Source organism: Leishmania mexicana, chromosome 34 (genome assembly GCF_000234665.1).
Source record: "Leishmania mexicana MHOM/GT/2001/U1103 complete genome, chromosome 34".
Classification (NCBI taxonomy): Eukaryota; Euglenozoa; class Kinetoplastea; order Trypanosomatida; family Trypanosomatidae; genus Leishmania; species Leishmania mexicana.
Window position 1 is genome coordinate 982,451 of NC_018338.1, and position 26,667 is coordinate 1,009,117.

Here is a 26,667-nt window from a genome sequence, read left to right on the forward strand (position 1 = left end):
TAGCACCTGCCCCTTCGTACGCGCACGTCAAACGCGCTCCCACACATGCGCGGCACAAAGTTGCCGCGCGGTGGGGGCTCGCGGGTCGGCCGCGGCTTGCGCGCCCCTTTGGTTTCCGCGGCGGGGGAAAGGGGGCGGGGGGCTTGGCGGCGCGGGGGAGGGCGGGTGGCCCCTCCTTGGCTGGGGGCAGGGGCGTGGGGTTGGGGTTGGGGGTGGCTTGGGGCCGCGTCTGCGTGGCGTCGCCGCCGCGGGGAGGGGGGGGGCGCGGGTTTTCACAGCCCAGGGCCGCCAGGCGGCCAACATGAATTTTAGCCCTGCCCTTTTTCTTGTTCTGTCGACTTCCCCCGGGGGGGGGTGGCGCATAGTTGCCCACAGCTTCGGGGGAGGGGGGTGCGAAAGGAGAGCGGTGCGAGTTCAGGTGGTAAGCCTCTAGCGGCGACACGGCTCAGTTGGGCTCGGGAAAGCAGTAGACCGTAGACTCAGCCGAGAAGCGCAGCGCGGCTAGCGTGGCAGTCTCTGGCCCTAGTGCACGTCCGTTCATGACCAGCATCGGTAAGCGCACCATCGAGCCTGGAGGCGCCGATGCCGTCCATGGCATGATGACCTCCAGGATGCGCCGCTTGAGGTCCCACAGGATCGACTCGGAGGTGCATGCCAGGCGGAAGCTTGTCCCGTTCATGGTGCGCACTAGCACGTTTACATCGCCGCTGTCGATCGACTGCTCTGCTGCGCCAAGCAAGAGTGCCGGCGTAGGTACCGGGTTGGGGATCACTGGTGGTACCTTGTTGTTTGCCCTTCGACGGTGCTGCTGCAGGACCGTCTTCGTGGCGAGCACCATGGCGGTCTTGCGAGGAGCGGGCGGCAGCGGCTTGGGTGGGACCTTGGCGCTGGCACTCACGGCGGCCGCCGCGGCCGTCGCCGCAGCCACCACCTTGGAGGAGATCGGCTTCACCACCGGGCTCGGGTTCTTGCGGGATCGCACACGATCCCGTGTGGCCGCCTTTGGCGGTGCCTTCGCTGGTGTCGTCGCGGGACATCCGCGACTTCTGGTTTTGGGCGGTATGCTCTTGACGGCCGCAGCCGGTGGTGTCGTTTTGCGCGGCCTTCCAGGAGGACGTTTCGCTACTGGAGGTGCACGTGTGGCAGGCGTTGCGGGTACCTGCTTTGCTGGCGTGCGTGGCGCTGCCTTCGCTGCCTTCGTCGACACTTGCGACGATTTTTCTGCTGCTGTCTTGCTTGTCTTCTTTGTGGAAGCCTTTGCTGGCGCCGCCTTCGGCTTCGACACAGCTGCGGGTGTTGCGCACTTGTGCTTCGAGCGTCTTTTGTTGCGGCCCCAACCGAGGTAGAGCTGCCCCAGCTGTAACGCAGCTGCGTTGTCTAGAATGTAGTCCGACCGCGGCCGACGCTCGCGCGGCTGCAGCTTCATTGCTTTCGCGCGTGCTTCTGTTTTACGACTGAGCGGAGGCGACTGTTGTTCGGGTGTGGAGGGGAATGGGTGGTGGGTGAGGGAGAGAGGGGGGAGAAAGTTCCATATACGGATGAGGCGTGATCACACACCACAGTGCTGCATGTGGCAGCGGCGCGAGGTGTAACTACTAGATGGTGAATGGTGGCACCCCGAGGCGATTAGCCTTGATGCGGAAGTGCGAGCCTGCGAGGGCCGGAGACGCGGATGGGAAGGAAGGCGAGGAGGCGTGAGGGACAGAGCCAGGAGCTAGAAGGTGGTTACATGCGTACACGATAGTGATGCAAAAGACGGTCGGCCTGCCGAGCTGTGCGACCGGGTCAGCCTCGACACCCTCATGGTCTCGACGCATGTTGACATGCCGATACCCGTGTATGGCTCTTTTTATCCTCGTTCCTTTGGAGGATGTCGCGTGTGACGCGCTACAGAGCGCGCTGCAGCAGTTGTGTAAGCGCACCACGGAACGTGGCGTGTGACGGGAACGCACAAAAGCAAATTGGCACGCCACGAAGTGCAACATGGGCATCGTACAATGCGTGTTTGTGTGCGACGACGCATCAGGGATGCGGTTTTCCTCCTCCCTCCTTGCCCACGCCACCAGCACGTGCGCACTCTAGTTGGTCGTCCGCGCCTTGCCGCGGTGCTCCGGCGGGGGGCAGCTGTGCTATGTCCCCTGATGAGCCGCCCGAGTGCGCCACGTCGTCGCGGTCCTCGCCAGACACGTTCTTCTCGTTCGTTGAGCTCTCCGCCGATGCGTCCGAGGGAGGCAAAGGGACCTCACCTGGGGCAGCGGCTGGCGGCGCCTTGTCCCGGTTTACTCGCACTTGCTTCCGCTGCACCCCCGCATCCTTGCGTCGCCGCCGTGTGCCGAGGTGGTAGATGGGGATGCCGTTGCCATCAGAGCCAGTCACCGTCTGCCGTGAGAGCAGCTCGCACGAGGCAAGAAAGCGAGGCACCGTCTCCCCGCTCTTCACAAGCGATTGTAACAGCTCGCGCAACAGAAACAGCGTGCGATCGGTTGTGCGCCGCCGCCGCAGTGGTGATTGCGAGCTGCCGCCGCCTCCGCTCTCCGTTGCCGGCTTCGGTGCGACGGCTGTGCTGGCTTGCGGTGTGGCGCTGTCCTTAGCTTCACCCGCTGTCGCGGTCGCTTCCTCCGCTTGCGCCGGCGGGGGCGTAGGCACCGGCGTCGCCGGCATCGAGCCCTCTTCCTCGGTCGTCTCTGGCAGCACCTCGAAGTCCTCCACGATGATGCCATTCTCCGGATTTGCCCGCACGCAGTCGGGTGTGTTTTCGATCATGAGGGTGTAGTTCAGGTCGCGGCCGAGCTGTCGCAGGTCCTTTGTGTAGTCCTCCTCGTGGAACCACTTCTCGTGCCGGTAGACGAGGTGCTGAATGATGTGGTCCTCATTGATCTCTTCGAGAATGCACTTGGCGTAGTCGCGCTCGCCTGCGGTCCAGACAATCACCTCGAAGTCGTCCTTCATGAAGCGGAAAAGGTCTTTCAGGTACGCGCGTGCGTAGAGAGGGCCATCCCTCGCGTACACGACGGTTTCATCGAGGTCGAAGACGACAGTGTAGCGTTTCGTGCCGTCCGAGGGAGGGGCGATGAGCTTCTTTCCCTTCAGCAGCATCGTCGGCTCGCGCCGCTTCAGCAGCTCGCCATCGTCGTCATCCGTCTTCTCCTCAAAGAGGTTCTCCCGCAGCAGCGCGCTCCCGTTTGGCGGCGGGGTCAGCTTTGGTGGTGAGTCCGTCATGTCTTGCGTATCTGTGAGAGCACTTCTAGAATCGTGAACGAACGCGGCTTGATGCACGGCGGCATAAAGAACCACGAGCGCTGGTGTGGCAGGTCCCGTGCGCCGCTTCCGCAAGCAGCTGTGATGACTGTGGATGTGCGTGCGTGATCAACGCGTCCGCAGGAGAGCGAGAGAGAAGCACAACGGTTGCACGAAGAGAAGAGAGCGTGTCGGGATGGCGACGGCCCGTCGCGTGTGTGGCCGACGCCCCCATTCGTGAGAGGAATCGTAAAGGGACGGCAGTTGTGAGCGGCACTTCACAACACGTCAACGTGCCACTGGTGGTGGTCGTGGTGGTGGTCTACAGCAACACAACAGCACATGGGATCGCTTGTTTTTTTTTCGTTAGAGGGGGAGGAGAAGTGCGTCTATGAGAAGTGGCGTCGGCAAACATAGAAAACAGAGCGTGTGGTGTGTACGGGGGACAGGAGGGGTGGAGGAAGTGAGGATTGTGCAGCACCGAAGAGTTCGTTCTCTACTGCGGCTTTGTTGGCCTTTCCGCTGCAGAATTACGTGTGGCTGAACGCTCACTGTCCGTCGTTCTCGTCCGGGTCGCGGAGGTCTGTGGACTCCACCACACGCGAGTCGAAAGCGACTCCATCCTCCCAACAGCTGTGATCAACGTGCAAGACGTTGCTTCCCTCCGGCCTCTGCTTCGATACGACCACCACCTGTGTGTGACGCGGGCAGGCGGGGCAGGGCCAGAAGGGGTCTCGCTGGCCAAAGTTTACGTAGCCGCCGCTATAGAGGGCACACACGACGTGGAACATCTCCGTGCATCGGGGGTGATAGCAAGCCACGCAGGCCCCGGGCATCCCACAAAGCGTGCACATGTTCATGCTCAGATCGCACACCACGATGTCTTCCAAATCGTTCCCCCTTTGGTAGGCGGAGCACAAGTGTGCGCAGCGCGGGTGAACGACATGGACTGTGCGAGTGGCGCTGTTCACAAACGTATGCGTGCATACGAGCCGGGTAGGCGCTTTCCATTCCGGCACCCGCCGACGGTCAGAGAGGTCGCGCTTCACCTGCTCGAAACTAGGCACTTGTGCGCCACGGTTGCGCGAGCTTCTCATGAGCTGCTGCCGGAGAATCGCCATGCACGCCGACTCGTCGCTGCAATCCAGTCCACAGAGCAGACACTGTGTTGACACCTCCACCTTGCGGCGGATGCGCATCTTTCGTTGTTCCTCGCGGTTGGCGTGCTGCTCTACCAGCGGCTCACGCTCTCGAACATCGCGTGCAGTGACAATCGCGACCCCGGGTTCGATCGGTGTCGAATCCACCGGCCGTTGCTGGCGCAGCAGCATCTCTTGACGATTGCGCAACTCCTGTCCGAAGCTCGACGGCACGACACCACTTACGAGCGCCGTGCTAGCGCCGGCGTTGCCGCTGGAGGTGCATATGGTGAAGGTCGTTCGTCGCGGACCCGAGGAGGAGGATGAAGATGAGCACACAGGCGGGTACGCGCCGCTGCCGACCCCGCTGAGAGAGACGCCGTTCTCTGACGACGGAGCGCCACTAGCACCACCGGAGACGTGATGCAACCGTTGCTGCTGCCCCATGAGCTGGGTTACGTCCACCACCCCTGCCGAGCCTAGTTGCTCCCGCACCGTGACGATGGCACCGCTACCGGGCTGCGGCGCTGGCGTTGCGAGGACGCGCACCACCTCCATTTTCGACGACCGATCGAGGCGGAGCAGGAGTGGGTGCGCGTTGGTTTGGTAACGTACGTCCACATCGTTCTTTCGCCGCACGTACACTTGACGCAGCTCCAGAACTTGTCGGCGGTCCCCGCGCAGGTGGCCGCGGATGGCTTTGCAAACCACCTCGTCAAACGTGACTGCCGTGATTGCCTGCGTGACGTCCTCGGCATCGCCCAGGTCGAGCTCGGCCACTGTCAGTCCCGGCTTAGGTGTTTTGAAGCGCACGGCAAGAATGATGCAGCGCAGGTAGAACTTGACCTGCCCTGGCGGACACGTCAGGTCGCGAACACGCACCAGACACTCGGCATTAGGGTCAGGCAGGTGGGGGTTCGGGGCGGCTTTGCGGAGGTCTCTCTCAGCAACCTGCTTGTCAGGTGATGCAGCCTCAGATGCAGGGAGCAAGGCTGAGCCGCCCAACTTCGCAACATCCCCATCGCACAGGCGCGCTAGGTTCTCGCGCGTGAGAGCGGCAAACTGCACCGGTGACGGCAGCGCACCAGACATGGACGACACCAGGTTTGGGATGGCGGCGACTGTAGCCACAGCGACAGGCTTTCTACTGTGCAGCTCGATTTCAAAGCATTCCAGCATGTCCGGTGGACGCTCATCGTCCTCCACGTCATCATCGCTACTCTTGTCGCTCGTGGACACGGTGGGCATACCGCCGCTTCTGAAGTGGCCTTCAGATTTGGGGTTAACAAACGGCGAAGGTGACTCACCGAGAACCGCCAGCCCTGCCACCTCCGGTGCGGTGGGCCGCTTAGGCGGCGGACGCTCCTTCGCCACTCTCCGCGCCCATTGCCGCAGCAGCGCGCTAAAGTAGGCAGTGTCTACAACAATACGGTCACCGGTGTGCCCCTCGATGTGGAAGGCGGTGAAATCAGAGTGGCGGAGCTCCATGAAGCTGATCTTCGCCTCCACCAACGCGCGAAGATCGTCATAGCTTCTATCTTCCGGCTCCACGAAGCTGATGACGTCGCGAAACACGCGCTCGCCGTCAATGTGCGGCAGCTTCACGAATCGAAGTCGGAGGCCGACGCTGACGCGCGGCATCGTTGAAAGCGCACGTCCCACTGTGCTAGGTGGAGGGAGGGAGGGGAGGGGCAGAGTTGTTGTAAAAAATATTTGTTTGCTACAATCCTGTGTATGGTTTATGTCCGCGCGAGTGCTTCTATGGGCGCGTTGGCGCGATAGGGGAGCGCGAGGTGGCAACCGGCAAGCGTCTCGGCGAAGACCGCACGTAATACTGCGGCGTCCGTTAGCGCTGCTGTGGCACTGTGTCACGTCTTTTTCGCTGTTGTTCCCCCGTCTGTGTGTCACTTGTGTGCCTCAGAACACCCCCAAAAGAGTGAGCGAGAGAAATGCAACGTCCTGAGGTAACAAGGATGAGGGCGCCTGCCTGTGTCGTGCACGTCTGTGTGTATGCGCACTGGAGACTAGAGGTGAGACGTGAGGGCGGAATGGACGCGCACGAGAGGAGGATGTGCTGAATGGGGATGGGCTTTGCGGGGGGGGGGGAAGGGAGAGACAGGGAAGCACGGACACCGGAGACATGCAGGCACACACGTGCACGCACACATTCGTGACGACGGGTGGTCTTCGTAGCTACACCTACCGAGTTTGCGTCAACTGTAGCACTTTACATGAATAGAAGCTTTCTGACGTTAAACGAGCCTTGCTGTGCCGATTACCAAAGAGGGGGAGGTGCACGCACACGCACACACACACACACACACGAGGAAGGCGGGAATGCAACGGCGGATGGCATGGCCGGAGTGAATCGAGCGGGGGAGGGGAGGGCGTTCACATGCGAATGCGAGCAGCGGCCCTCAGCCACACGACTCGCCTGCCGTCACCTCTACCTCGCGGCAAGGAGACGGAAGATGGCGGAGGGTGAGACGGTAGCCATCATAAATGCCTCTCGAATCGCCGACGTCGCGTGACTTCCTGCTGGCAGCGTGAACTGCATTACACAAGTCATGCCAAGCTTCCGTGCCGGTTTGAGGAAAAACTTGCGGGCCGTATCGCCACGAATGCCAAGACGTGCAACCATATTCTTCCCCGTCCGCCGCGACATTGGCGAGTGGCAGCGCAGAATGCCATCCTGATCGTGGTAGAGCGACGCCTTGATGCGCGCCGCACCGGCATCCTCCTCCCAGTCCCAGCCGCGCTTTTCATCCACCAGGTAAAACGACATGTTCAGGGGCAGCTGCACAAGCGGGCGGAAAGCTGCGCGTGGCGCAAGGCGCATTTCTGCCAGGCCCTCGACGCGAAGCTCTTGTGCGAGGGCGACAAAGAGGGCGTCGCTGCTCTCCTCCGACAGGAGTGGAAGGTGAGCCACATCTCTGCCAAACGTCGGCAGCACAACATCCGTGAGGCAATACTGGGAAGCTTCCGCTTTCGTGGCCACACGACGGTAGGCAACCGCCGTTTGCGCGGCGCCGATTTCCTCAGCTGAGAACGCGGACCAGTCTTGATGCGCCGAAGAGAGCATTGCACCGTTGATGTGATCTGCGGCACCGGCGAAGACGTCTCGCGCGTTATCAGGCTCAGCGGAGTCATGGCGGGTCAAGTCTCGAACGCGAACAACGTCACCGACGGCGACAGTGTCACCACTGCGTTGCCAGCGGAGGGAGGCCAGTGCGTTGAAGTGCACGTCTGTGATAGCGTGCAGTGCCTCCTGCAGCACGAGCGGACGTACCGCTTCGCGAATGATCTGGGCCGAGTCATGGTGACGCGGGGCGATATCTGCTGCCCGTCGCACAAAGTCCAGGAGCAGGTCATGATGTGGCGGGTACACCCCGGTCTGCCGCGTCCGCGCGTACACCTGCGCGTCACCTTTGACGGCAGCTTCCATCCCTTCAACCACGCTGGCCCAATCACGTCGTGAACTGCGCGGTGAGGCGAGGACCTCCTGCAGCACGGGCATCTCTCGCTGGACCTGGGTGGTGCCTTCGGTGAGGCGCCTCATGTAGTTTTGGAGGAATTCGCCGTACTCGCGACGCAGCAGCAGCTTCGCGTCCTTGTAGACGCAGTAAAGCCCAACACCGTGCCGGGCGGCGTGAGAGTAGTTTAGAAACCCATTCTGGGCAACGCTTCGAAGCTGCGGGAGCACATCGCCCAAGCTGCCTTGCACGTTGCGCAGGGTGACAGTGTACCGGGTGCTGGGAAGCAAGTGCGGAGGGAAATGGTCAGCCATGGAGTCGACACGCACCTCCTGAACAGGACTGACGTACACGTCTCCTGCCCCGGTGTGCCACAGCTGCTCTCGCTGAAAAGAGTCGCTCAGCAGTTGGGCAGCGTGGGCGCCATCACAGCGCAGCCATACATAGCGCGACGCGCAGCTGACAAAGTCAACGGGAGAGAGGAAGTGAAACTGCATGTGCTTTGGCAGTCGCTCACGCAGCTGCCGCTCCACGACCGTGTCTGGCACCCCTTCGCTGAGGAGGCGGACGACGAGGCTTGTGCGAGGCTTGGCATCCGCTGTGGTAGATGAAACGAATGCGTCGCTCGTTAGCTCCTCCTCCATTATGTAGTCGTCGAAGGCCCACTTCATGAGCGCCACGGGGCGGCGTGCATCTGCTGTTCGAGCTGCTGGCGCATAGCGGGAGCAGGTGATGCCGATAGACCTCTCCACCTCCTCCGCGCCGTGGGCATGCTTCCTCGACAGGCGGTAATGGAGGCGGTCTTTCGTCATGCGAAAAAGCGAGAGGGAGGGTCGGGTACTCCGTGCCCTGTCACGAGAAAGAGAGCCTCACTGGCAATGGCACGCCTCGCCACGCCGACGGAGGGGAGACGGGAAGCGTGTTGCACACACGGTTGGGCATGCGGCGGAGGGGAGACTCGAGAACAGGCGAAGACGCGGACGGACAACAGAGACGGGAGGGATGGGGGTCGCGCGGTGAATGAGTGAGGCATCAGTAAATGCGCCACTGGGTGAGCAACGTGGCATGCGATAAGACACGCAACGACTCAGGGCTACGTGAAATCCGCGCTCCTTTGCTTGAACGAAATATATACATATATAAACACGGCAGCGAGAGGGGGGGGGGCAGGGGTAACGACTTCACCGGCATATCGCGCCAGCAAGTCGCCTCTGCGAGTGATGCCTGCAGGTCCGTTTCACTATGACCTTTCCTTACAGTGCCTTCTGTGCAAAATCAGAGTACGAAGTCGCAAGAACGCTTCCGACCTACCTCACAGAGGAACACACACACACCTACGCGTACACACACCAGGCCATCCATGCACGCGCGGTGAGGCACAAAGACGAACACCCCACCCCGCCCACGACGGGCTTGCTGAGCTCAATCCACCAGAAACACGTGCACCTGCGCTTTGATCTGGTCCTCGAGCAGCAGCAACACGTCAAAGATGACTACAATCATTTGATGGACGGCTGCTTCTGTGCTTGCTCCTGCGGCGGTGGCTTGGTAGGCTGGTCCATCGAGGCACTGCCCAGTGCCATCGCCTGGAGTTGCTGTCGTCGCCACGGCGGCATACACCGGTACGCATATCCCCCATGAGGTGCCATCATGAAGTACGGCCGATTCGCTGACACGCAAAAGGAAACACACGTAACGAAGCCTAGGTGGCCGCTCGCCACCCCGCTCAGCCAGTACGTGGCGCCCATTCCGGTAAAGAACTCACGACTGGAGCGCAGCAATCGTGCCTCCAGCGGATCAGAGGGGATTGGGTAGCGGTGATAGAGGCGACGGCCTGCCGAAGTGAGTGGCAGCCCCTTTCGCCATCCGAGAGTGCCGATGCAGATTGCCCCGGCCCAGAGTCCCGTGTTCGCAATAATCGCCTTTGTCCATGCTTGACCCCAGGAGTTATGCTTGCTGCTCCACATGGCCTCCGCCATGAAGTAGTGCAGCGTCGCACCTGCCAGAATACCAGGGAAAGCGATCCATGCAGTCTGCCGCATCGCACCATTCACCGTGTAGTTGATGCGCGATTCCGCAAAGATGGATACTGCGGTGCCGAATGACGCGATGCAGAAGACGGCGACGCTGGAGACGAGGACACCGTACGCGACACAGCAGAGAGGGCAGCACTTCTCCCGCTCAAGCTGCAGCCGACGACTAGCGGGGATCAAGGAATCCATTGTGTCCCCTACGCTGCTGAGCTTGTCGCCATCCACCTTGGTGGAGCTGAGAATCGAAATGCGGCTCTTGTCCAACGCCATTCGTTTTGATGTCACCGCGCAAGAGACTACTGCGTTATGTCTGCGCCACCGAGCACGCTGCCCGCGCGCCCCTTCACTTTGTTTTAACGGCGAATCGGTGGTAGGATAATACGAGTAGCGAAGAGATGGACCGTTAAAAAAAAGGAAAGGGAGAGAGGGAGGGGGGATGGAGGAGGAGATAGACACGTATGATACGCAAGCTCTACACTGGTGCCTCGCCGACAGAGGTTACGCGGCAGCCCGCTTCAGCATGGGTGCACGAGTGGTAACGCGCGCACACACACCCCACGATACCACACAACAGTCACCACGCCAACAGCTATGGAGACGATACGAGGTGGTCTCGACCCCACCACCACCCCGCGGAATAGGCTTCCCTCATACATATTGGCACACACCGAAAGAGTGCGAATGAGATGAAAACCACACACCCACACAAAACAGGAAGGAGAACGGCAATGCGCTGGCGCCACGGGCTCAACTCCGTCCCATGTGTGCCTTCACAGCCCACGACAACGGCTGCGTGGTGGAGAGGTATCGAGGTAGATCAGCAGAGCTCATACCTGCCATGGGGATTCGCATCCTCCAGGCAAATCTAGGTGAGCGAGGCACACATGCGTGAAAAAGATCTCGCACAAATCTCATCGGGGCGGAGCGGGGTGGTAGGGTGGGGACAGGGAAGCTGGCTCTGCGTGCACTCCAGCACCGACGTCTTCTTAGATCTTCTTTACATGAGGGACTATGCATGGAGTCGGGGGCTAAGGAGAAGAAAGAACAAGCGAAGAGCGCCGGCGATGACTCGCCGCACATCCCCTTAGACACCCCAGGCATCGCCAACAGCAGCCAAGGATGCACCCACGCTGGTCCTTTCCTCTTTGTGGGCGCCCGTCAGCGCTGCATGCCCTCATACTTCGTTTGCTTCGACGCCGCCGTGCCAAAGACGACCACGCGCTGCGTCGAGGTGTTGTCGAAGCTGTTGATGCGGCGGATCATGGAAATGTCATCTGCAGACAGCTTTGTCAACTGTCTAGAGCACGCAGCGGTTGTAGCACCATCACCGCCACTACGGCCACTGCGCTGTGCGCCTGTTTCGGCAGCCGCGTAGTTGCGGAAGATGCCAGTGAAAAACGGTGCGGACGCCGCGCTGGCCGCGGTCGCAGACGTCGCCGGGGCCGCGCCTGCGTCGCCGCGGGCTAAGGGTACGTTGACGGAAGACGATGTCGGCGTGACGGCCGCGAGGGGTTTGGTCGACTTTTGCTGCTGCATTGCCCTGGCGCGCTCGTCCAGCTTGACCTGCTCCTGCGCCCGCAGATGTCGCTGCTTCAGCTTCCAGATCTCATGCTTGCGGGCGAGCGACCTCATCACCTGCTCTTGCTGTTGCGAGATCTCCTCCTTCTCCTCCGCCTTTCGACTTTCGGCCGGCGTCGTGGAGAAGGACGGAAATCGCCCCTCCTCGCTTGAGCTAGCTCCCAGTAGCATCATCTCGTCGCCTGCAACCGGGTCGCGCTGTATCATGCGCCGCGCGTGCTGTGAGTTGGACGAGGACGAGTCGGCCGGCATCCAGTTCGCCGCCTCATTGTCTTCCTCTCCAATAACGAGCTCGTCAACTGGTGTTCTGAAGTCACACGCCATCGCGCTGTCCGTGCGCGTACGCGGGTTGTACTCGTCGTCGTCACTGCGCTGACCACTCTCAGCACCGCCGTGTTCGCGTGGGTGCTGTGCAAGGCTCCGCGTCTGGCTCAGCGCCTGGGACTGTGTGAGCTCGCGTGATACCATCTGCTCGAACTTCTGCCGCTTCTGCTGCTGCACATGGGCGAGAAACCGGTTCGTCAGCTCGCCTACCACGTCGGGAGACCACGCGCTGCTGCTGGAGGGCGAAGACGGCGATACAAGCGACGAGGGCGAGTACACACCCGTCGTGGCAGGAGAAGTGCCATCGACATTAGAACCGTTGCTGTGGATGCCGGTGTCCACAAGTAACCTGTTGGGAGGAAAGGAAAGGGAACTACCAAGCGCATCGGTAGCGATATGCAGCGACGACGGCAGGGAAAGCGTGCGAGAGAAGACGTCCCTCATGCTCACGGATTTCGCCTGCTTCCGCAGCGCTCGCTGGGAGTGCTTAAAGGCTGCTTGCACCTCGGCAGCCTCAGCCTTCTCCTGCGTGCGCCGCTTTCGGTCACCCTTGCCACCTTTCGCATGCCCATCCTTGACGCCGTCTTCTCTTTGCCTTCGCTTCTTGTCCACGACCGCTGACACGACCACCGTAGCCTCTGCACTAGCAGTCGCCTGGATGGACTCGTCAAGGAAGACAGACGAGTCGGCTCGCGGAAGGCTTTCGACCCACTCTGACGTGATGCTGTACTTGTCCTGTATCGCATTGCCTCGCGCCACATCAGCATCATCTTCGCCGTCCACGTTATGGTCTTCCTCGTCTCCCACGCTGGAGGTGTTGGGGTTGTGCTGCGGAGCGCCGTGATGCTCGCCCGCCTCTGTGAAAGAAAGCGGTGGTGAGAGCAAGATGTTTTGTGAGGTGTCACCGAGGATCACCTCGCTGCCCTCCGTGTCCGCCAGAAATGGTGTCCTCCCCTTTATCCTGGACTGTGTAGCGTCGTTCACGGAAAAGGGAGTGTGGGCACCTTCGTCGACCACGACCGCCGCCTCAACGAAGGTTCTTGTCAGTTTGCCCTGCTCTGCGCATGCCACGAGAGCGGAGGGGTCGAGGTCGGTGATGGCTGGAGAAAAAGCGGAGAGAATGGTGACTTCATCGTTTCCATCACCAGCGGCAGGCAGTGGTGGCTGTGTAACGGTAGCGACCTCCAGCGACGGGACAGACGGCGAAGTCTCACACATATCTGGCGATAGCGTCTCTGTCGGGCGCATTCTCGACTGTGGATGGGACTTTGGCCCGCGTTGACCAAAGGCGCCGGCTGGGCCGTGATAAGGGCAGCCTAGTGGCGAGGCGGTCGGGGTGTCAGGCGCAAAGCAGGCGTTGCACCTATGTGGATGCTGAGAACTATCTATGAAGATATGTGCGTGTGTGCGTCTATGCGTGTTTTGCTTGCTTGCCTTGTGCTTATATCCATACCTTGAAGCCAACTGCACGCGCATGAGCAAGAGAAAATGGTGTGCGGCACGGGAGCGAGCAAAGAACAGAGACAGAGAGAAGCGTGCAGCTGAGCGAGGGGGAAAATGCAGCAGCAGTAGCAGCACTGCGGAGAGGGAAGCCCGTTGAGAGATGTACGCATCTTCCGCAGATGCCCACATCTATACCTTTTCCGTGGCTGCGCGCCACGAGGCCTTTCCCCGGCGCCGTGTCAAGATCAACAACGGGCTATGCTCGGTGGCGGACAAGGCAGTTGCCCTTCATGCATCGCCACTACCGACAGATGTGTGAAGGCCACAGTGCAGTTGAGCTAACTTGTGAGCACATAAACACACACACATACACTGAACTCGGTTGTTACTCGAGCTGAGCAATGACGGCTGCTTGGTCCGTCTGCTTGGCGCAATCCATCGGAGTCATGCCAGCGACATTTTTTGTCGTCTTTGAGGCACCATGGCGAAGCAGCACCGCCACCACATCTGGTCTGCCGGAGAGAGCGGCGAGGTGCATGGGCGTCCGCTTTGCGGTATCACGTGCGTTCACGTTGGCGCCCTCGTCGAGCAGCGCTTCCACGACGTGTGCATGGCCACGATCTGCGGCATAGTGCAGCGGCGTCCACCCTTCACAGTCAGCAGCGTCGATGTTGACCTGCTGCGTGTCGCTGCGGTCGAGAATCGCTTTGACAAAGGCGTTGTTGCCCGAAAAGGCGGCGTGGTGAAGCAGAGTGAGCTTCTGATCATCACACTCACTGAGGCATCCACCCTTCTGCACGTACGTCATAAAGCGCTCGGCATTACCGCGACGACACGCATCATAGATCGTCTCCGCAGGGCTTTCCCGCCGTGACGTGGCGTCACGGGAGGACCGAGTGCTTGACATTGTAGAACGGCCGCTAAAAGGTGTTGTTGGTTCCTCTGTCTCTCTTTTTTGTTGGGAAGCGGAGGCTGGGTATGCGACGGAGGGAAAATGGGATGAGAAGCGAGGATGACAAATGGAGCTCACTTGTCAAGTGGGGGCAGGCGGCGTTCTTGAAGTTATGAGCTGCGAGAACATCGATGAGGTTTGAATGATTTTTTTCTTTTTCGCGGAAGAGACGTGATTCCACGGACTCTTCACTGTGCGTGTCCCACTGGTAGGCGAGCACATTGCCGGATATGCCATTGATACGGAGACGGTCACAAAAAAGAGGGGCTTTGCGTGTGGCGGCAACACCACAGCTGTGCACCCCTCTGCAGTCGACACCGTGATGCCAACCGTCCTGCGCACCGCGCAGGAACCTCAAAAGGTAGGACGGAGGTGACAAAAAATGGCTCTTCTGCGTGACACGAATAGGAGAAAGGAACACAGGTCAGAGCACACACACACACGCGTAGAGAGACTCGCAGAGAGCAACGGAAAACACACTGAAAGCGAGGAAGAAGGGGTGGGGGTGGTGTGAGGTGAGTAAAAGATAGGTGGAACACGGACACCAAAGGGCGAGAGGCGACACTATACGTGACCACAACCATACAGGGAGATCGACAAAGAGAGACACTGTACACGCATATACATATACACTGGCACTCAACGACACTTCACAGGGGAGGGGGGAGGTGGGGTGGTGGGGTGGGGAGTACGTTGTCACGAGAAAACAACCTCCAACCTCGAAGAAAACAAAAAGAAAATACCATGGCAACTCGCGTCCCACGAGAGAGCGCAGGATGGGAGCATGAGTGCGTGTGCTTGTGTGATCGTGCGGGCAACGGTATGCGAATAGTCTGATATAGAGGGAAGAGAGAAATGTACCGCACCACGTGCCCGTCCTACACCTTTGTTTTATTTTTTTTTCACTTTGCACACCTTCTTTCGCCCTGATAACGAGAGGTCGCCGCTGTGCGTGGCATCTCAGAGTCCAGCACCCACACTCTGTTTGAAAGCCAAGCAGTCCGCGGCCGTCAGCACGCTTGTGCCATCGATATAGTAGGCGACGCATCCCTGTGACTCGAACGTGTCTCCTACCGCCCCTCACACTGCCTACTAGTGGGTAGGGAGCGTTTGAGGCAGGGACCGTGCTCGGATAGCGGAGGCGGTGCATCGCTGCACGGCGTGTGTGTCTACTGTTGCCTCGCACCACGCGAATGGGGCCTGTGAGTGGCCGGGGCTCGAGTGGAGTTGCGCTCACCTTCTCTGGCAGCGAAGGAGCAAGCTCAAAGATGAGAAGAATTTGCTTGTTTAGTCTGCAGACGGCTTCCCCTGCAGACGCAAAAGGCAACAACGTCTGTGAGCGCACTGAGCAGATACGCACGCGCCCCACTGGACATCACAGAGCCGCACGCGCATACACATCTGCTCGGCAGCGGACACACCCGATGTGATCTCGATGAGGCAGACGCCACAGTGCAAAATCAACCATCTCCCCAGCAACAACAAAAAAGGAACGAAAAGGGAGCAGAGATGCCGCCCCCTGTGCTCACGAGACCACAGCAGAGCAATAGGCAACAGCCGCCCCAAATAATGATCATCGAAAAAAGAAAACAGCACACCGCACATGCACGAAGAAACGGAAAAGACGCGCATGCGAAGAGGTAATCGAAAGGACGACGAAAACGAATACCACTCAACCAGCCGAGAGAGAGCCGACAAACGCCTACATCACAGTAACAAGACCACGAGGGGATACAGAGAAAGCTTGAATCTATCCATTACACAACCAGCAACACAATTCGCATATGTGTCCCACAACCAATGAGGCAGACGAGTGGCACAAGACAATGCTACATCCTCCCCGTCTCGCTCCCAGGATCTGCCGTATCTAATGCGTCAAGATACACCGACGCTGTGACTGGAGGAGAAGAGAAGGTGCGGCACTTCTCGCTCTTATCGCGCATAAATCCTCTTCTCGGTCACCTTTGAGAAACTTCTAGGCATGGCCACAGTGACACTGCTGAGAGCGGCAGTTTGGGAAGATGTGCGTGTGTGTGGGAAGAGGGGGGGAGAGGGTGCGTAGACATGGAAAGCGATGACCCCGCAATATCATGATCAAAGCAAAGAGGGAACGACTCGACCAGCAGCACGTATGCAACACCAAACGAAACAAAACCAAACGGAAACACAAACGTCACCTCAAGGGCAGGTACAACGTAAAAAACAAACAAAGGTACCGATACTTTTTTTTGCAACCAAACGCCTGCAACGTCTCGCTCTTGTGAGCGGAATGCGCAACTGCAGAGGGATCTAGCAAAGGGACGGGCAGCGAGGAACAGAGGCGCTACGGTGTATGCACACTTGGGCCTCTCACCGATGCGGCTCTCACTTTTTCGACCGTGCCGCGGGTTTTTCACCTTGGTCTCCGCCAGATTGTTGCATTAGATTATCAATCGACTGCTCGAGTTCATCGATGCGGGAGTTCATCTCATCGATACGAGTGACGATGCACTTCGACATTTCCTCAAAGCGGGCTTGCATCTGCTGCATCAGCCCCTGCACGTGCGATGTCACCTCCTGCGTGCCACCCTGGGGGACAGAGCTGGCCACCATCGCGGCTGGTGCGGCAGCAGGAGTGGGAGCGGTGGGTGTCGTGGTGACACTCTTGGTGCGAGTACTGGCGGTCTTTGGCGGCATAGTCGATATTGCAATAGTGGGCCCTAGTGATAAGCCGAAAAAAAACCACAAGAGGCGCTAAAAAAAAAACGATGGAGCGAAAGATCCACGGAGAGTCAAAGGGCCCCAAGATGACAACAAAAATAAACGACTGCAGCGTAGACTTTCCTTGAAAGGTCGGACGTCTGTGTGGCAAAAACGGGAAGTGGGGAGGAGGATAAGGGGATCGGTGCGGCTACTGCGAGTGTAGGTGTGTATTGCGAGTCCGTGGTGCTCCTGGCGTGCGCGCGCCTTCTTGAAGTGATCTTGCGTCGATACAGTGAACAAGAGACCTATCTCGACCGCAAGCGTCACGAGTGCAGCTGGGGAGTTGGGTGAGCAGTGAAACTGAAGCGGCGAATGTGGTGTGCCTGAGAAAGAATGAAAATCTTGCGTTGACAGCCGTCGGGGAAGCATAACAGAGGGAAACGCGGGTAAACGTAGAGTGATGGCACATGTGCGTGAAAAAGATGCCTGCATGCGCGTTGCTTCTTGCCCAAGCGGTGCTGACAATTGCATCGTTTACTTTCGTGTGATGAGCACCCTGCTTCATCGTGGTAACAGATTGTGTTTGCGATGGTGAAGGAAGGGCACTGGCAGCGCTTTTCTCCACTGAGCGTCGCTCAGACTGGCATGATGGTCAGCTGCTCCAACTTTTACGGTTCATGTGCACTGACTTGGGTTGGCTCATCACGTTCGGATTCGATTACATTGCAGAAGACTACTTGTTTCGGTGTTTTGTCTTCCGTGCATGACATGCACATCTCCACACACCTCCGCGCAGAGCGCACAAATCCACGGAAACAGTAAGCAAAAAGACTCGCGGCAAGCCGTGCAGCAGCCTAGAGCTACCTTTGATACAGACACCCGCCCAGGGGAGGGGGGGGGTAAGATACTGACGCCGAAGGACTGAGAAAAACGCGAAGAGGTCAAGTGAGAGGAAGCTGGAGCGTTTTGAAGGGGGAATAAGGGAAACGAGAAACAGATAGTAGACCTTGTCACCCTATGCTCATTACACAAGTCTTGAAAGCTCTGTTGCCCACACCTCCTAAAGTCTACCGCTTACTGTTGTGTAGCCCCCGAGAGTGCCCTCCCCCTCCCCCAACAAACACACACACACACACGCACACCAAAACACACGAACACATTGTGGTGCCTTTGCCAGTCTGGAAAGTTCAGAGATGTACGCCGGCCGCGCCCTTTCTTTCGGGTAAACGCACCGCCCTCCCTTCGTACAAGAGCAAAACATCACTGCCAAAAGAACAAAAAAGTACAGTCACGCACTCAAATGCGGAGTCTCATCACGGCACATACACGGCGGCAGAATCACGTCAGCACATACACCGCAGGGTCGCTCCTGGCAACGGGGAGGGAGAGAGGGTGGGAACGAGATACACGCCAACATCACACATATATATAGAGAGAGATAATAGGCGGGAGGAATGAGATCAAAGGAAAAGCAGGAAGCATAGTGGCAGCGAGAAAAAGAGCGAGCGAGCGAAGGACCCCCCAAAAGGAGAACTACTGACATGGAGAAAACAACCCAACCAACAACTGCGGGGGGGGGGCGACGCACCCTCACGAGGAAGAGCAGCAACAACAAAGCAAGGACGAAGGCATGAGCGAGAGGGCTGTGGCAATATGACGCTGCGTGGCCGTTCCGTACACTTTTCAGTGATGCGTGTGCGTGGGCGCGTTGTGAGTGAGCGCCCGAGCGCCACCACCGCTGCGGCCACGGGTGAAGTTCAAAACCGCATCGTCGCACACGGATGCGTGCAAACTGATGAACACCATAGCGTGGAAGAGAAGGGGTGCACGCAGGGGATGGCGGAGGGACTGCTTTGTTCTGTGAAGGTGAGAAGGAGGGCGCACAAAAAGAAAAGGCCGAGGGCAGGAGTGCCTTGCCTCCGCAACAGCCTTCGCGTTGCAGTGACAAACAACGTAGCATGACGTACAAGACGAAAAGAATCATTTCTCGCCCTGGGGGTCTAGTCTACCCACGAACACAACCACACACGCAAACGCATGCACAGCCACAGCTCACCCACCTCTGCGGCACAACGGCTACACTCTGGCCGTCTAGGACAGGCCGCCCTGCCGAAAAATCGAGCCGTACGCCTCACAAGCTCTTCTCGTCCCGTCTTCGCACATGCGTGCGGCGCAATCGACGCCAGAGAGACTGATGGCGCCGAGGAGAAAAACAGATGATGCCACATGAGGGGGTGAAGTAACGCAACGTACTTCGGAACGGCCTGCCATTGTATGCATTAACACCTGGCGCTACGCCCCCACCACTCTTTGCTTTCGCAGCGATGCAAATCTTCTTGGTCACGCACTGTTCTTCACAATGACGCACATGTTTCATCGTTGTCGCCTATTCTTTGCCGGCGCAGCTTTCTCATTCCTCAAAGCTGTAGTGGATGGGTGACAGCCGACGTCGCACCTCCTCTGGCGGGACAATACGCACGCGTGAGGCAAGCTTCATCGTGGTTGCGAAGCGCAGGCGACGAGCGCGGCCGAGGGAGACCATCTTGTGCGAGTTTTTCAACACATACTCAACGTAGCCCTTCTCCAGGTCTACCTTCACCGTCACGAAGTCTCCGTTCTCGATGCGCTCCAGGTTCTCCTCCTTGCGGTGGTACGGGTAGTTGGTGTAGAACACGCCGGACATGTAGTAGACACAGCAGTCCGGTATCTTGTGGAACTCCTGGTCGGTGTTGACGCAGGACTCGGAGATCAGGCCAAACCCGACATAGTCGGCTATCTTGACTTCATACGTGATTGTGTGTCGCCCTGTGACAAGCGACACGTCGCCGACAACAGCCACGCCATACACGACGCGCAACCGGTTACGCTCGGGGCTGACGCCCGGGCCAGGGCTGAACTGCAGCTCAGCATCACGATCCACGTCCCCCAGCATTGCCAGTAAACCAGGCAGTTGATAGTACGCCGCGTCCACCTTGAGACGCCGCAGCGAGTCCTCTTTGAGTAGGTTGAAGTAGTGGTAGCCGCGAAGGTAGTCAACTATGTACTTGAAGCAGAAGGGATCGCGGTCGATGAAGATGGTGTCGTGCTCATCCTTGAAGACCGGTGCGACCCACCCCGTCTCCTCGGAGCCGAGGAGGATGTGGAAGTAGTTGGGGGCATCCTTGCTTAACAGCGTCGACAGCGGCACTGTGAAGCGCTCACCACCGACGTTGAGCGACACCACTTCCATGTAGCGCTCAAGATGACGCGACTGGGCAACCTCCTCCAGCTTCGGCTTCGCCTCTTGCCGCTCTTTCAAGAGTGTGTCTAGGCGCGCCTCCATCAGCTTGAAACGAGACACGCAGCTCTCCACCTGCGCTTGAATCGACTGTGCGGCGCCGCGCGACTGTTGTAGTAGTCGAGCCGCCGTTTCCTCGTCGGTCATATGCCCGGCGGCGTCGCTAGAGGAGAACGTTGGCGACGTGATGGAGCGCACCAGCCCGCTTGGATCACTCTCGTCGTTCATATTATCCTCCTCCCCTCCGTCGGCAAAGGACGACGTGGCGGAGTGCGGGTCACGTACAGAGTCTCGCCCAGCAGGGGTGGCGGACGCGGAGGAGTGCTCTGGAGCGTGATCTACGCCGTAGTTCTCCGGCGCCGCCACAGACGCCGCCATCGTCAATGCATGATCAGCTGGGGCATCACCGGGTTCTACGAGAACCGAGGCGGGGGTGATGGAGGTGGCGTCGCGGGTGCGCTTACGTCCCCCACGCTGCGGGCGACGGCCGCTTACAGTTCGCTGTGCGACCCGCTCGCCATTACCCTTTTCGACGGCGGTTGGCGGCATCACAGAGGGGGCACCCCAATTGACGAAAAGCGAAGACGTGACAGCACCTGGATGATCAAGATGTTGTGACGCGCACACACACACACGTAAGCACGCAAGATGCAGAGGTAAACAGGAAACACAATCGCTGAAGGTGCGCTCGAAAAAGTGTGTGGGTAGTGTTATAGTGGCGTCAGCGTAGTACACACGGCGTATCAGTGGGCCTCACAACGTATAAAAGACAGGGAAAAGGGGCAGGTGCAGGAGTGTCAGCTGATAGAGACAGCAACAACAAAACGCACACACCCGCGCGCGCACACACTCCCTCAAGTGGGCTGTGAGGTGCCCCCCAATACGTGTAGCACACGAATGCGCGCGCGTGTACGAGTATGTAGATATCTGTGTATCTGGTTCAGTGGGCTCAGAAACAGCGAAAAGCGCGTGCGCAGCTGTCGATGTAGAGTCCACAGACATGTTGGGGGATGTGTATCATTATCATTTTTTTTTCGAGTGCGTGTGTGGCGTGCGCGAGAGGGGCGCGGATAGCCGTTTGTGAGAGTGGGGGATGGTTGCAACAGGACCGGTAGGGGTTCAGAAAAGAGACAGAGAGCAAGGGGGATGACGGGAAAACAGCCGCTGAGGTGGCCATGAGGACGGGAGGCGTTGGTGCTTATGAGAAGCAGCTACTCCACCTGGGGAGGACTCATTCTGATAAATATTCTTTTTTTGTTGTTGGCGGAAGGGAGTTCCGCTCGCGTCACGTGCGCGTCACTGCACCTCACGGAGGGCCGAGGAAGAGAAACTCCTCACCTAAGAACCATACAAGCACAAGGGTATGCTGGGTTGCCCTGAGTGACACACAAATGCCGTCGTCCGCCGCACCCAGAGGACGCGACACACTGCGCCTGCTTCCCTCGTGTCTCGTCCTTTCCCTGCTTCGTTCCCCTGCTCCCTTTTCCGCGACCAGTGCGCGCACACACCTGACAACGTCGTCATCTATTCTGGCGACTCCAGCAAGGCGATACACGGAGACGGTCAAAAGCAAACAAGCAAACAAAGTAAGGCGATCTCGCTACGCGACAATCGCCAACCCAAGAGCACAACCCTGAGCGCACCCTTGACGGCTTTCACTCCACGCAATCTCTCCGCCGCCTCTCTGGGTCGAGAGCGCGCGTCGTGTGACCGCCCAGCCCTTTCCCATTGATCACCAAGCTTCACGTCTCGCGTCACACGTGCGTCTGCACATCGCTTGACCGCGCGCACTGTTTGAATGACCCGTCGCGTGTGCGTCTATGTCAACGTGCCGCTGGTCAGGATATGCGTGAGTGTTCAACAATCAGCTGGATTGTGTGCGTCAGCTCCCGCTCGGCGTCGTCCATAATGGAGACGTGCAGAAGATGCTCGCCGGTCTTGAAGGCGAACAGCTCAAACTCGCCTTCGTACACCGCGCGACCCTCCTCGCCGACTACCGCATCGGCCTGCACGGCACCCGTTAGCACCGCCACGTCAAAGTGCGAGTCGATGGACACGTGCACGTGAAGGGGGATGGCGCGACGCCACCTCGGGGCTGCAACACGTAGGCACAGACGAATCGGCCTCAAGGCAGGGATGACGATCGGTACTGAGGTGCCGTCGTCGCCAGTGCTGAGCGTGCCACTCTCACAGCCGCCGATTCGCGGTAGCGCAGTTCTGGTTCGATGGAAAGTTTGCGGTGTGCTGGAGCCCGCTTTTGCCCCCGAATCCAGCGAATCTGTGTGGCGCCAGAACAAAGCGGAGATCGAGGCTGGCGAATCCAAGGGAGACTCTGACGCCTGCGCTGCCCTCGGGTGCACCAGGTGCTGGCTTGACGTCGGTGGAGACTGCGGAGGACTGTCGTACACGGCTGTCGCCGTGACGGTGCCTGTGGCGTCGTAGTGGCAGGCGCCACGGCAGACGACTTTGGCACGTGAGACGACAGGGCTATTCTCCGCTCCGCCGTAGCAGGAATCTCCGTCGTATTCCCAGCGGTAGATCAGCACGGCTCCGTCGCCCATCGGATCCGTCTGCGGGTCTTCAGCGACGACGCAGTCTCTGCTTTCGTCAGGTAGCGCCGTCTGCGGCACGGTGGCCTCGAGCGTCACCACACACTCGTCCAGCGGCTCCGCGCTCACCACCTCAGTGCCAATGAGCGACAAGTTCAGCTCCAGCGTGCCAGTGCAGTTAGGTAGTTCGCGCACGACCCACGGTACATGAAAGCGCAGGCCGTCCTTTTCCCTCGTCAGCGGAATGCGCGTCAGCTTTATCGGTGGAACCACGTACTCGGCACCGGGGACGATGAAGGCGACCGGCAGCTCTGCAAATGCCAGGGCGCTCAGCTGCAGCTCGATGCTGTAGAGGCGACTCCGATTCGCGACGCGCACCTCCACCGAGCGGCGGTCCGTTGTTAGCGCCACAGACATGACGACGAGGCCGGGAGAATGAAACAGGCGCAGCCGCGTCTCCGTCACGCGCCGCGGGATGACCGCGTACACGGGCACGGCGTCCGGCACGTTGCGCGGTTTTTTTGGTGCAGAGTAGGGCAGTGAGAGATCGGTGCGGAAGATAACGTAGTGTGCGCCGAATTTGCTGATTGTCGGTGGCGCCTCCAGGGTTCCTGGAATCATGACGACATCACCAGGCTGCAGCGGTGTGCGAGCCGCCGCGTCGAGGGCGCGCTTGTTTAGCGTCACCGTTGTGTCTGTGTCGTTGCGGCGCTCCTTGCAGCCTTCGCAGCCCTCCAGCTGGCACTGCTCGCTGTGCGCCGTGAGGGAGATGCAGCTGATGGGCACGCAGCCGCAGTTAACCACCCGCACCGTGAAGTCGATGCGTTGGGTTCCGAACACCTCCAGCTCGCTGGTGTTCAGAGTGCAGGACACCTGCGGTAATCGCTCCAGTACCGGGATGTACATGGGGGCCGGAAGCTGCCCGGTCATCGACTGCGACGAGCGTGTGTCTGCGAGCCGCAGCGTTACGCCGTCGATAAGCAGAGTACCTTCTTCCGTTGGTTGCACCTTGAGCAAGACCTTGCGCTTCGCGAGCGGGGGCACCTCTACATTGGACAGCACGTACGAGATGGGCGCGCTCAGTGTGTGCGACGAAGACGCCAACACCACACCTTCTCCAGAGGCGGCATCGTCGTCGTCCGCGACGAGAGAAGCACAGGAGCGGCAGCGCAAAGCCAGTGCGTCAAACGTGAGGGCTTCCTGAAAGGGGTTGTACAACGTCACGAGAACGGACGCGACGTCGCCGACCGTCCACACGGTCCGACTACCTAGTTTCCTGCCATTCAGGCAGAGGATGGTCAGCTTCAGCCGCTGCGTGTCAATGAAGGTGAAGAAGGCCCCTCCAACAGGCACCGTCTTGGGTGCGAGATGCGGCGGCAGCGGGAAAGCTTCCCACCCCAAAAAGAACGGGGACGGCACAATGGCTGTGTTCATCTGCGGCTCGAGGAGCGCGGACGCTTCACGCATAACAGATTTGAGGGTCTGCTGCGTTGCCTTCTCGAGGAGGTGCGGAAACTTGAAGAGGAGGAACGTCGCCAGTTGACAACGCAGCGCCGCCGTCGCCGTCGCAGGGGCCACGCGGTCGAAGACGTTGATGAGCTCGAGCAGCAGTGGCACGTTCAGTAGTGCCGCGTTGGTGATCGACTGATTCAGCCGCACGACGCCGCGATCGGGAGCGTTTTCTTCCACGGAGCTGAACATGCTAAAGGATGCACCTATTGACGTGTTCCCGTTCGCCGCCGGCTCGGCAGCATCGCTGTCTTCCAGCTGCTGCGCCACTTGTGGAGCGGTCGCTGCGCGGCTAAGCTGATACAGCGGGTCCGCCAATTTGGCAGTATCTAGGGTGACCCCGTCGTCGCTTGCAGTGCTGCTCGAGGCTTGAAGCCCGATAAGCGGGAGTCCAACGCCAGCCAGTGCGCACACGCGCAGGAGTACCTCGGCAGTCTCTTCTGTGTGCTGCAGACGTGCCTTAATGGAGGCGAATTCTACCAGCAGCGCCCGCGCGCGACGCTCAGCACCGTTGATCATGCACAAGTACGCAAAGAAGAGTAGGGTGCGCTCCGTCCACTCGGACCCGTAGACACCAGGGAAGAGACTGCGCAGTGTGCTCAACTCCTCGAGGAAAGGCTGCCGTGCTTCCCGGGCGGCGAGCAACTCAAGTCGCTTGAAGCGCGCCTCCAACTCCCGCTTTCGCAGCATGGCGAGAGTCGTATTCACCATTGCGGTACTCGTGCCTCCGCTGCCGAGCAGCGATGTGGTTGCCGCCATGGCTACGGGGTAGAACATCAACGTACCCGCTGTTGCGCACCTTCTCAGCTGCCGCAGCGACTCGCTCAAATACACGTCGATTTCACTGAAAGCCAGACGCAACACGTTCTCGACGCAGCGCTTCACATCGCTGCCCAGGCGATACGACTGCGGGTCAGACGGCACTTCCCATGTACCAGCGTTCAAGCACACGTGCACTCGCACGAGCAGCCCCTTCAGTAGCGCGACCTGCGCCGCCACGTTTTCCTCCACCTCGTGTGTCAGTCGCGCCCGCATCGAGTTGGGCACCGACGCGCTCTTGAAGCTAGCTATCGTCTGCTTCAGACTCTCGCTGTACTGCGCCACACAAGAGTCGAGCTGGTTCACCGAGGCGGCCAGGTCCGGTCCCCAGTTGGGGTTGTCACTCTGAAGCTGCACGACCGTGGCGTTAAGCGCGTCGCGGTAGCACAGTAGCGTCGTCTGCAGGTAGCGATACCGAGCGGCAGCGATGCTCTCTAACGTCGCTGAGCACCAGAGACAGTCGACATTAGAGTTGAACTGAGTTTCCCCGTACGCGGCCACAGCGGCGGACACAGCGCCAAACTGCAGGAGTACGTCCGCCGCTTTCTTCTTGAAGCGGGAGGCTATCAACGTGCTCGCGTTGCGCGCTGTCGTGAACGTGGTGAGCTTGTCAATAGGCGTCCTCACGGCCGTGCTATCGGCCTTTTCGGGCTGACTGTAAAGCCGCAGCGCAGCGCCTTGGGCATCGACCACCGCCTGCGCCACACACAGGAGTAGCTTCCGCACTGTTTGACTCACTGGTATGGACTCGGAGACGCACAGGTATAGAGACGATTTCGAGAGCTTCTCCGCGAGCGCTTCGGGAGGATCCACCACGACGCAGCGGCACACCTTATCCTTAAACTGCGAAGCGAATATGATGCTGACGACCTGCACCGCGTGCTCGGCAGAGACGGTGAGGACAGCGGGGTTGACCACAACCACTACGGCCATGGTGGCGCGATGGCTATCCATATTCTCCCATTGGGAAGTTCCGAGGTCGCTGGTGAGGGAGAACGGCAACGATGCGGATGGGCCCACAAGCGAGAGTCCCTTTCCGCGCCCGTTTTCCTCTCCAGACGTGTTGGGCGACGCGAAGATACTGGACACCGCGGGGAACGAGGTCCAGGAGAGCTCGGAGGCTGAAAGAGGTGGGTGCAGGGTAAGACTACGCCGCAGTGCCACTTCGTAGCCGCTCGCTGTGTCATCGGCGCCCGCAAACGCTTCTGCCTTTCGGCCCCTCAAAAAGGAGCCGCAGCCAATGCTCGCGTTCGACGGCGTTGGCAAGCCTTTGTTGCTTGCGGTTGGAGAGGAGCCCCTAGTCGACGACGCTTGCAACGTATCCGCTGCTGCCGCCGCCGTCGGCGTCGTCGCCGCTACACCGGTCCCTGACTTGGCGTAAAGTGTTTCGCCGCTCCACAGAAAGCACACGGAAAGCGGAAGCCATAAGATGCGCAGGTGCGTGTGTTGCTCCAGGGAGCTGCTACTCGTCGGGTAGTACTCGGAAAGGAGAGAGGGATTGAGCCTAGCGCGCATGATGGAGAGCGTGCCTGAAAAGGGGCACAGCAGGTGCGCAATCGAATATGGAAACACGGTTGAATCACGACGCTCAACGGCATGAAACGCTAAACCTTTTCTCTGCTCGCTCTCCAGCACTGGCAGACGATATGTGG

At 59.5% G+C, this 26,667-nt stretch overlaps 10 protein-coding genes across 10 annotated transcripts; all 10 read right to left on the reverse strand.

Moving 5' to 3' along the window:
- Window positions 1-445: 445 nt before the first annotated feature.
- On the reverse strand, window positions 446-1,426 carry LMXM_34_2610 (hypothetical protein, unknown function; the record flags this gene model as incomplete). The annotated part of the gene is made up of 1 exon (XM_003879207.1): window positions 446-1,426. The coding sequence occupies one exon, from the start codon at window positions 1,424-1,426 to the stop codon at window positions 446-448; it is 981 nt and encodes a 326-aa protein (XP_003879256.1).
- Window positions 1,427-2,022: 596 nt separating this feature from the next.
- LMXM_34_2620 (conserved hypothetical protein) lies at window positions 2,023-3,219 on the reverse strand (the record flags this gene model as incomplete). Its single annotated transcript, XM_003879208.1, has 1 exon — window positions 2,023-3,219. One exon carries the CDS (start codon window positions 3,217-3,219, stop codon window positions 2,023-2,025), a length of 1,197 nt encoding a protein of 398 aa, XP_003879257.1.
- Window positions 3,220-3,785: 566 nt separating this feature from the next.
- Window positions 3,786-6,017, reverse strand: LMXM_34_2630 (conserved hypothetical protein; the record flags this gene model as incomplete). Its single annotated transcript, XM_003879209.1, has 1 exon — window positions 3,786-6,017. The coding sequence occupies one exon, from the start codon at window positions 6,015-6,017 to the stop codon at window positions 3,786-3,788; it is 2,232 nt and encodes a 743-aa protein (XP_003879258.1).
- An 805-nt stretch (window positions 6,018-6,822) lies between these two features.
- Window positions 6,823-8,661, reverse strand: LMXM_34_2640 (conserved hypothetical protein; the record flags this gene model as incomplete). Its single annotated transcript, XM_003879210.1, has 1 exon — window positions 6,823-8,661. One exon carries the CDS (start codon window positions 8,659-8,661, stop codon window positions 6,823-6,825), a length of 1,839 nt encoding a protein of 612 aa, XP_003879259.1.
- A 687-nt stretch (window positions 8,662-9,348) lies between these two features.
- On the reverse strand, window positions 9,349-10,152 carry LMXM_34_2650 (conserved hypothetical protein; the record flags this gene model as incomplete). The annotated part of the gene is made up of 1 exon (XM_003879211.1): window positions 9,349-10,152. The coding sequence occupies one exon, from the start codon at window positions 10,150-10,152 to the stop codon at window positions 9,349-9,351; it is 804 nt and encodes a 267-aa protein (XP_003879260.1).
- An 888-nt stretch (window positions 10,153-11,040) lies between these two features.
- On the reverse strand, window positions 11,041-13,002 carry LMXM_34_2660 (conserved hypothetical protein; the record flags this gene model as incomplete). The annotated part of the gene is made up of 1 exon (XM_003879212.1): window positions 11,041-13,002. One exon carries the CDS (start codon window positions 13,000-13,002, stop codon window positions 11,041-11,043), a length of 1,962 nt encoding a protein of 653 aa, XP_003879261.1.
- A 610-nt stretch (window positions 13,003-13,612) lies between these two features.
- LMXM_34_2670 (putative ankyrin repeat protein) lies at window positions 13,613-14,134 on the reverse strand (the record flags this gene model as incomplete). The annotated part of the gene is made up of 1 exon (XM_003879213.1): window positions 13,613-14,134. One exon carries the CDS (start codon window positions 14,132-14,134, stop codon window positions 13,613-13,615), a length of 522 nt encoding a protein of 173 aa, XP_003879262.1.
- A 2,409-nt stretch (window positions 14,135-16,543) lies between these two features.
- LMXM_34_2680 (conserved hypothetical protein) lies at window positions 16,544-16,771 on the reverse strand (the record flags this gene model as incomplete). Its single annotated transcript, XM_003879214.1, has 1 exon — window positions 16,544-16,771. One exon carries the CDS (start codon window positions 16,769-16,771, stop codon window positions 16,544-16,546), a length of 228 nt encoding a protein of 75 aa, XP_003879263.1.
- A 2,500-nt stretch (window positions 16,772-19,271) lies between these two features.
- Window positions 19,272-20,516, reverse strand: LMXM_34_2690 (conserved hypothetical protein; the record flags this gene model as incomplete). The annotated part of the gene is made up of 1 exon (XM_003879215.1): window positions 19,272-20,516. One exon carries the CDS (start codon window positions 20,514-20,516, stop codon window positions 19,272-19,274), a length of 1,245 nt encoding a protein of 414 aa, XP_003879264.1.
- Window positions 20,517-21,976: 1,460 nt separating this feature from the next.
- On the reverse strand, window positions 21,977-25,969 carry LMXM_34_2700 (conserved hypothetical protein; the record flags this gene model as incomplete). The annotated part of the gene is made up of 1 exon (XM_003879216.1): window positions 21,977-25,969. The coding sequence occupies one exon, from the start codon at window positions 25,967-25,969 to the stop codon at window positions 21,977-21,979; it is 3,993 nt and encodes a 1,330-aa protein (XP_003879265.1).
- Between the last annotated feature and the right edge of the window lie 698 nt (window positions 25,970-26,667).